Below are 10,400 nucleotides of genomic sequence, written 5' to 3'. Positions count from 1 at the left end.
GTCTGCAACCCTATAGGTGGAACAACAATATGAGCTAACCATTACCCCAGAGCTCATGTCTCTACCTGCATATGTAGCAGAAGATGGCGTATTCAGCCATCATTGGGAAGAGAGGCTCCTTGGTCTTGCAAACTTTATATGCCCCAGTACAGGGGAACACCAGGGCCAAGAAGTGGGAGTGGGTGGGTAGGGGAGCAGGGCAGGGGTGAGAGTATAGCAGACTTTCGGGTTAGCATTTGAAATGTAAATGAAGAAGATATCTAATAAAAATTGAAAAAAAATGACCAAAATCTCAGGATCTAAAAAAAAAAGCTTTATGGAAATAAACTAATTAGTAAACTAATTTCAAAATACAACTAAAAAGGAGTTCAGGCGGAATATGGTTTGACAACACTGTCATATTGAACTTACATGTATGTGTGGTAGGACTGGGGGAGGCAAGGGCCTGTTACCTAGGTCTACTAGAGTGAGCCTAGCTTTTGAATCTGCTTGAGCAGGCCTGAAGTCTACAACCCATTAGCTAGTCTGCATCGTGTGTGTGTGTGTGTGTGTGTGTGTGTGTGTGTGTGTGTGTGTTATAACAACTTACAGGATTGGGTTCTATCCTTCTACCATGTGGGTCCTGCGATAAAACTCATATCATGAGGTTTGGGGACAAGTGTCTTAACCCATCTCACTAGTCCATTTTTGCATCTTAAGAAATTTTGTCATCAGATCTATAAACCATTAGATTTATGTCCTCGCTGAATTGATATATTCATTACCTTGAAATATCTTAAGCTGATAATTGTTCTTTTTTCTGAAATCTATTTATCATTAATATAGATTTTCCTACTTTACATATATTTACTATAGTGTATTTTATCCTACATTTTAACCGACTTTGTGTTTTATTATTTATTTGTAACAGCCAAAGTATGTAATTAGCTTTGGTACTGTCTTGGTTAGGGTTTCTATTGCTGTGAGAAAACACCAAGACAGAAAAACAAGTTGTAGAGGAAAGGATTTATTAGGCTTATACTTCCAGATCATATTCCATCATTGAAAGTCAGGACAGGAACTCAAGCAGGGCTGGGACCTGGAGGCAGGAACTGATGCAGAGGCCATGGAGGAGGATGCTTACTAGCTTGCTTCCCATGGCTTGCTCAGCCTGCTTTCTTATAGAATCCAGGACCATCAGCCCAGAGATGGTATCACTTACCTATTTGATCACCAATTAAGAAAATGTCCTACAGTTGGATTTTTTTTTTTCGAGACAGGGTTTCTCTGTGTAGCCTTGGCTGTCCTGGAACTCACTTTGTAGACCAGGCTGGCCTCAAACTCAGAAATCCACCTGCCTCTGCCTCCCGAGTGCTGGGATTAAAGGCGTGCGCCACCACGCCCAGCTTCAGTTGGATCTTATAAAGACACTTCCTCTCCTGAGGCTTCCTTCTCTCTGATGATTCTAGCTTGTGTCAGGTTAACAAATAAATCCAGCCAGTACAGGGATTGACAACAAATGTATGTGTAAAGAAAATGTGATATTGTGGCTGGGATGTAGATTAATTTATAACGTGCTTGACTAGTATGCATGAATCCCTGGATTTGATCCCTAGCAACATGTAAACTCAGGTATTATGGCACATGCCTCTAATCCCACCACTGGGCAGGTGGAGTTGAGAGGATCTGAAGTTCAAGTCATCCTTGGCTACAGAACTAATTCAGGCACAGCTTTGTCTGCATGGCAGCTTGTCTTAGGAAAAAAAAAATATCTAATGAGATGGCTCAGTGGATAAAGACACTTGCCCTGAAAGCCCGACTATCTGAATTTGGTCCCAGAAACAACTGCACAAAGTAGTCTACTGAATTCCATACATGTATTGTCACATACAGAGATACCCATGTGTATGTCCTTCACACAAACAAATAATAAAGTATTTTTAAATGTGGTATTTATAAACAATGAAATTTTACTCGGGCATAAAGAATGAAAATGTCATTTGCTGGAAAATAGATACAACTGAAAACTATCATATTAAGTGAAACGAGTCATTTTCAAAAAACAATTTGAAAGTCAGAAAGACAAATATGGCATGCTTTCTGTCATTGGTGGATCCTAGTTTTGTATACGTATGTAAGACCATTCATGTATATAAAAATGTGAGTGTAAAAGGGAGACTAAGGGAAGAAAGGAGATACCTGGAGGAGGGAAAGGGGAAAGGAAGGAAAAAGGAAAAGAATATGGCCCACATCTATACTGTACTGAATGAAATTGTTTTTATTAAGCCCAGTGCTATGTAAACTGATTATATGCCAATAAAATTTTAGTGTGTTTCTTGTTGGTAGCATACATTTGAAAGTTTTGTTTTGCTTTAATCTAGTTGTCTTTGCCATTCAGTTGGTTCATTTCATCATTTAGATGTAATATGAGTATTAATAATGTTAGATTTACTTATTTTATTTTCAAGTAATTGGGAATTAATTCATGGAGCCATACATGCTCAGCAAGTACTCTACCACTAAATTATATCCCCAGCCCCCCTTTTACTTTCATTCTGAGACATACTCTCAGTAAATTGCCTAGGATGACCTTGTAATTATTTTGTGGCCGAAATAGGCCTTGAAATTGTGATTCTGCAGGCTTGGTCTCCTCAGCACTGTGATTACAGACCTGTACCAGCACATTCAGCTTGACTGGATATAAATTCCGCATTACATTGCTGGTATTTCATTTATGCCATCTATTCTTTGTTGCTGTTTTGCTTTTTACTTGTTTTGGATCAATTGAATATTGTGAATAGATTTATCACCTTTTGGCTATTATGTATAACTTATTTATCATTTAATATCTATTGCACACATTCAATGTACAATTATCCACCTTTAAGACATATAATGAAATATAATATATTCATTCCATTTCAATAGTGTTATATACTCCATTTTGTGAATGTCCCACAATGTATTCAATCCATCCACTAGTAATGGAAATTAGGTTCTAGGTTCCATATTTTATTCTTACATTTAGTGTTAGATGAACATTTTGTATTTGTTTGCTTTCAAGGCTATATCCATATATCTTTGGATTCTCACAAATACAGTTGTTTAGGCATTTTTGTAATATTCATATCCTTCTTGGTAGCTTATTAATTCATATGACTTAATGCATTTTATCTTTCTAATGATACAGATATTCTTAAGATGATTCAAAATTCATTGTGAAATAGCCATAAATATTATCTTTGATGAAAAGATCTCACATTTTTATTGTTTGTTTCAGCTTTACAGGCGGTCAGTGCTTTAAAGAAATCATTAACGGATGGAGAACCAGAAGATCGTGGACTAATTGAAGCTGGAGTTTCAACTCTCAAAATCCTAAGTTTATGTATAGATTTTGCTCTAGAGGTAACACAAGCATCTACTATTATACTCTTTCCCTTTTTGAAGACTTCATAAAATCACCATCACCTAGGCATAGCCAAGCCCTTCTTTCCTGTTTTGTCTCACATTTTCACCCAAGCTTCTTATAGAATTGTCTTGTTTCTTTTTCTTTTGAGGAAACAGATATGTGTTTAAAATAAACATAGCAAAACACTAATTTTAAACGAAGCTCTAGGACCACTAAGATAAAGGCAATTGTCACAAGCTCGGTGACCTGAACCTTTAACTCCCTAAGCCCACATAAAGGTGGAAGGAGAGAACTAACTTGACATAGTTGTCCTCTGACCTCCACATGTGTTTCCCACCGAACATACATACACACACATGCACCTACACACACATTCACATACACACACACACTAATAATAATGATGACAATGATGATTATAATAGTAATGATATTTTAAAATAAAAGAAACTTCAGATTTTAAAAATGTTATTTCAGGCAGAGAATATAGCTCCTAGTAGAGCATTTGCCTAGCATGCACAAGGCTCCATGTTACATCCCAACTCTGAAAAGGTAGAGTATGGCATATATCACACCATGCAAATAAATATGTATCTGCTTTGAAATTTACATTTCTCATCAATTTAAATGAAATAGTTTAAACTAAATGAAATGGTTTAAACATTTGTGGTATTTTTTTTTTCAGAGTTGGTGGTAGTGTTCTCACTATGCAGTTCTGGCTAGTCTAGAACTTACCATGTAGACCAGGCTGGCTTTGAGCTCATAGAGATATACCAGTCTCTACCTTTACTGGGAGTAAAGATGTGGGTTACTAGTATGACTAGTGTTGTGTTTTATAAAAATGTAAGGAGAAAGAAGGAATATGATTGGTGGATGTGCAGTATGGTGTGGGGGAAGGGGGTGCCTCTCTGGGCCCATACTTGGGCATCCCTTCCCCTTGAGGGAGCAGCCACAGGATGGTATAGTATAGAATAGAGTTTATGCAGAACATGGGGAAGAGAACGGAAAGGATAGTAGAGGCAGAGAAAGGCAGAGAGAAAGAGTAGAGGATTAGAGGCCAGCCGTGAGTACATGGAGAGAGAGGGAGGAGGGGAATAGGGAGAGGGGGTAAGGAGCAGGAGGAAGAGGAGAGGAAAAGGGAGCAAGAGCAAGAGAGGGAGGAGGGGGCAAGCAGCCTTTTATAGTGAGTCAGGCACTCCTGGCTGTTGCCAGGTAACTGTGTGGCAGAGCCTAGACAAAATGCCAACAACTAACCTATATCTTTTCTTTTATAGCTATAAAACATCAATTTTAGTTTAATAAATACATCTGATTTTACTTGTAAAATTTTGGTCTTAATAACATACAGAATTCAAAAAGCTTCAAGAGCAACTGGGAAACTCTTAGCCTAAATAGAGTATTGGTCCATACATGCTAGGCAAGTACTCTGCCACTACAATAGATCCCTATTCCTCTCTTAACAGTTTACTCTGAGACACACTCTCCTGTTCATTTATACATTTATTTATATATTATATTTATATAAAGTGATTTTTATTTTGTTTAATTTTAATTAATTTATTTAATTATTTGAGTTATTTTCATTATTTATTAATATTAATTATTAAATTTATATAATTTTACATTTCTTTTTGAAATTTCTATGAATTTCATAAACTTTTTCCAGACTTTATCCCCCTCCTGGTCCACCCTCTGACTGTTCCACATCCCATACCTCCTCCCCTTTCTAAATTTAATAAATACCTAACTTTTTTTTTTTTGAGACAGGGTTTCTCTGTATAGCCCTGGCTGTCCCGGAACTCACTTTGTAGACCAGGCTGGCCTCAAACTCAGAAATCTGCCTGCCTCTGCCTCCCAAGTGCTGNACACTCCAGAAGAGGGTGTCAGATCTTGTTATGGATGGTTATGAGCCACCATGTGGTTGCTGGGATTTGAACTCCGGACCTTTGGAAGAGCAATTGGGTGCTCTTACTCACTGAGCCATCTCACCAGCCCCTTTGTTTTCTTTTTATTTTTGTACATAATCTTTAAAATTTTATTCTACATTTATTTATTTTGTATGTATGTATGTCTGTGACACACATGTGAAGTTTGAGGACAACTTTCAGGAGTTTATTATTAATGTCCTGGGAGTTGAACTCGGGTGGCCAGGCTTCTCGAGAGCCTTTACCTAGTGAGCTATCTTGCCGGCCCCATTCTCATTTTCTATAAGCCAATTCTAGTGGATCTAACTGGCAGGGGACAGATTCATCTTTTTGTTGTTGTTGTTGTTGTTTTTTCGAGACAGGATTTCTCTGTATAGCCCTGGCTGTCCCGGAACTCACTTTGTAGACCAGGCTGGCCTCAAACTCAGAAATCTGCCTGCCTCTGCCTCCCAAGTGCTGGGATTAAAGGCGTGCGCCACCACACCTGGCAATACCTAACTTTTAAAAATCTTAATATCACCACTTGCAAGTAAAGATAATGTTTCCAGGACTGTTATAAAAATTAACTAAAATGATTGGAAATGTGATTTATAAACTTTGACTCTCTTAAAAAAGATTTAAATTCTTTTCTTTTCTGTGTATGAGTGCTTTGCCTACAGGTATGTACATGTACTGCCTGTGTGCCTGTTACCCCTGGAACTGGACTTACAGATGGTTGTGAGTCATCATGAGGGTGCTGGGAAGTGAACCCAGGTCTGCTGGAAGAGCTGCCAGTGCTCTTAACTGCTGAGCCATCTTTCTAGCCCCCTAGGCTATGACTCTTGATCATACTTAAAATACTTTAGTTTCTGATTTTTTTCTCCTAGATAAAAACCAAGTTTGTGCTTAAAACTTCATTTCTATGATTCTACTACTACTTGTGTGTTTTTTATGTCAAATATAAATTTTTAGACCTTTCTTTTACTCTCACTTTCTGTTTCTTTCCATCCTGTACCCCATGTTGGTGTCCAGTAATTTTCTTCCTTCAGAGATTCTGTTACCTTGCTTATTGGTATCCAAGTCTATGGTCCAAATTATGTTTAGGAACTACTTTGGGTAAGTTGTTGGTCTAGGATCTTGAAATAGAGTTCTCAAGTTAGTTTGAATGGACAAAATGTGCATTGGCATTATTAAACAGCACATAGAACAAAAACAAAATAGCTAATCTGTAGATTAAGAATCACTGAAAATCAGAGCAGGAGGATGAGCTGCAGGGCCTGGAGTTGAACTGGGAAATCTCTACAACAGGGAGAAAACTCAAGTTGAGTTTTGAAAAAAGTCTAGCATTTAGATATGTAAAAATATTTTAAAGGATGAGATTATATAGATAAAATAGGGGGAACGTAGTGTTGCTTGACTTGACTTGTGAGACAGTTTGGTTAGAGTCATAAAGGATTTATTTCTTGATCTTCTACCTAATATAGTGACTTGAACATTCAAATAATGCTATAGAGAAACAATACAAGATAAAGTTGAATTGGGATCTGTGGCCTGGTTGTATAGTACTTATTTTGTAAACAAGAAAACTTCGTTGGTAGTTTATATAAAAAGCAATATGTTGAAGCCAGGAGTGGTGTTCATAGCCTATAGACAGGAAGGTAAATATTTTGAGGTCAGCCTTTGACTACAGTGAAAGATTTTATCTCAAAACATACCAAATCCAAACAGGAAACAGAACCACAAGCCATGGTTTGGAAATGCAACTTCTGTTTCTGGGGAGCTGAATAGGGAGACATTAGAGATAGAATGGGAGACAATGATAATCCAATTTTAGGATTACAGGCTAGACAAAGACATGCTAAGGACGTGTAACACCACTCTCTCTTTTAGAATAAGATACCTTATCTTTCAATCTGTATTCCTTTCATTTCCTGTTGCTGTGATAAATAAAATACAGTACAAAAGTGATTTAAGGGTGAAAGAGTTTCTTGGGCTTGCAATTCTAGGAGTGGTGGTAGGAGCATGGGCCAGCCAGTCCCATTGTGTCAGTAAACCAGAAATGACAGAGCATGAAGTGGGCCGGGCTAAAAAGCCCCGAGGCCTGCTCCCAGTGACATGCTTCCTCTCTCAAGGCTTTACCCTCTAGATTTTCCTTAACTTTTCCACACAGCACTACCAAATGGGAACTAATTATTCAAATATATGAACCTATGGGAGATATTTTACCTTTAAATCACAACAGTAGCCATTCATAAAATTTACCCTCCACCATGAATACGTACATATTCTAGCTTCTAAACCTCAAAGAACTGTTGAGAACTTCCACGAATTCCTACTGCTACCTCTCTGTATAGGGATCACACCGTATATATTTTATCTTTTCAACGATTGTTGTGGGTAAACTCCTTTCTAAAGCCAACCTCTCAATTTAGACACTAGCTTCTGAAATCACCTGTTACCATTGTGTTTTCTTTTACTGAATTAATTCCAAAGCTTGTAAATATCCTCTTGTCCTATTCAAATAATCAGAAACTTAAAAAAAAATACTGTCTTTACCATCTTCTTACCAACTACTATCTAGTTTATTTTCTGTGTTTTGGTAACAAAACTCCTCTGAAATGTCTATACTTATTCCTTCATATCTCCTAAACTTTCTCTCCTGACAAGCTTTGTTTAGGGGAGCATACCAACTTGCTCCTCTTACAGTCATAGTGACCTGGTTCTGTATATTTCAATGGTTAATCTTAGTTCTCATACTTTACTATCATCAGTAATCAATACAGTTGACTATTCTGCTTTGAACCTCAATTAGGTTTTAGTTCTGTTTTATTCAGTCACTGTCTTTCATTCTTCTTTAATGGATTGCACTTTCTGTCAAGCGATGACATTAGGATGGATATATATATATATATATATGATTTGAAGACAGTATAAACTAATCATTCATGAAGGCAGGAAGTGGATGACTAAGGAAGCATCATGTGCTTGCCTACAGCATTAAGACTCATTTGATGGTGTTCAAAAATAAAGCAAATAATTGAATCATTTAAACAGCCTCTGAATTCTGTTTAATGAATGAAAGAGAAAAAGTAAGTCAGTGCAAAATTGGACTTAACTAGACTTTATAAAATGAATACAATGAATGAAAACTGTCAGTAAAAGTAGAGTAATTATAATGAACCCTAGAATTTTTAGTGGGTGTATTAGAAGACATTAAGTGACTGAGATGCAGTGAAAAGTTGGAAGCATCAATATGTTGGAGGTTTTACTGCAAGATTGCTATACTCAGTAGTAGAGAGAATGCATAGATAGTGGAGAGAGTGGTCAGAAAATGGAATTATTCTCAATATTCTGGAAATGTAAACAGCCTAGGTGTCTATCAATCAATGAACTGGTTAATGAAGTTGTAGTACATATATACAATGGAATTTTTATTCAACTATAAGTGGAAATGAAATTTCAGGAAAGTGGAACTGAAAACAGTTTTACTATGTGAGGATATCTAGGCCCAAATGGATAATCACGTTTTCTCCCTCCTATGCAGGTTGTACCTTAGAATTCTTCCACTGGTATGTTTAAACTGGAGTGTCTGTGGAGGTAAAATGCTAGAAAGAGGCTATTAGATGTGAAGAGGAAAGAGAAACCTTAAGGAAGGAGATTAGCAGGACTCATGGGATATGAAGGCAGAGGAGGGAAAGACTTGGTGTGAGAAGATTTAAATTGGAGTGAGGATCAGGACGTTAGGGAAAGGAATAGTATGGAGAGAATTAACCCAAACTAAAGATGTGTGAGAAAGCCCCGTGAAACCCTACCATTTTGTAAGTTAATGAAAATGATTACAGACATCTTGCATGTGTGGGAAATGCACCTCCCAGAAGCCAAATTAAATGAAAGTCTCAGTACCAGGTTTGGGATATGAGTTGTTGGCAAAGAAGGCTATAGAATCCCCCAGAACAATACACGTTAATGCCAACCTCAATTTTTTGCCTGCCTGAACTAGATTATTACTAAAGACATCATACTTGGGTTGTTCTATTTGGCCACCAAATTAACTAGTGAAACAGTCAACTATACCTCAGTTGAAATTCACACCAAAAGAAGTTGACAAGAAGTCACTACATGAATTTGTAATTTCCTTTAATGTTCATCCCTGCAAAGAGGTCAGTCACAAAGTTGAAACTAGTCTGAGCTACATAATGAGTTTGTGCCAGTATGAAGAACATAAGGAGAGCCTTAATGAACAGAGAGGAGAAAGAGGAAGAGAAAGGGATAATTTATTACTTGGAAAGATGTTACATTTTTATAAAAGTTGTTAAGTTGGTCCATCCACTACTTCCCAATAAGGCAAATATTATTCTGGGCTGCTTAGCACAAATTTCTGTAGTTGAGGTTACAAATACTCCAATATCCACTTTGTTTGTTTAAGCAAAATGATTTTATTCTATTAAATTTTCTTAATAATTTTTTAGTTTGAGAATTGAAATATGCATATGTGCTTTCATCATCAAATCCACCTTCCTTTCTTCCCCTCCATTTCCCCCTTTTTCCTCCCAACTTCATGTGCTCTTTTTATAAATTTATTTTTATTGAGGATTTCATACATGATTACACTGTATTTTCATCCTTTTCACCCTCTTCCTGCTTCCAACTCTTCCTGTGTCTCCAGTCACACCCTGTTAAACTCATGACCTCTTAGTCTTGTGTGTAGTGTATGTATGCATATACAAAACCTAGAGTCTGATGTTCTGTGGGGAATCGCAGGCTGGTCTCCAGTTGAGCTGAGGTCTGAACCCTGGTGGTGATAATTAACCTTCATGACATGGTAGGCATTTCCTCATGCTCCTGGAACTCTGGCTCCTGCCTAAGTTACCGCCCCCTACAGCCCCCACAAGAGAAGCATGGTCAGTAGTCATGTAGACAATAGCCCAAGCTTCTGACCTTCAGGCTAAACTCCTCCCCAGTTACCTAGCAACAGTGAAGACCATAAAAAGAGCTGTTCAGCCCCACCTTGCCCTCTTACTGCTTACTCTCTTAGTTGTCTCCCTCTTATCCCTCACTCTACCCTCTCTTTGTCTTCTCTCCTCTCTCCTTTCTCTTTTTCTTCTCTC

The 10,400-nt window shown here is 37.5% G+C and overlaps 1 protein-coding gene across 2 annotated transcripts in view; it reads left to right on the top strand.

Annotated features, from left to right (window-relative positions):
* The window catches only part of Tex11 (testis expressed 11), a 205,034-nt gene that overhangs the window by 119,727 nt on the left and 74,907 nt on the right, over nt 1-10,400 (top strand). For both annotated transcript variants that reach the window (XM_021187817.1, XM_021187818.1), the window contains exon 18: nt 3,260-3,384. In XM_021187817.1, the coding sequence (XP_021043476.1) occupies nt 3,260-3,384 (125 nt within the window). The remainder of the gene's footprint in view (nt 1-3,259; nt 3,385-10,400) is intronic.

The sequence above is a fragment of the Mus pahari genome, chromosome X (assembly GCF_900095145.1).
Source record: "Mus pahari chromosome X, PAHARI_EIJ_v1.1, whole genome shotgun sequence".
Classification (NCBI taxonomy): domain Eukaryota; kingdom Metazoa; phylum Chordata; class Mammalia; order Rodentia; family Muridae; genus Mus; species Mus pahari.
Note: the sequence above shows the minus strand (reverse complement) of the source record. Positions and strands in the feature narration are given on the sequence as shown.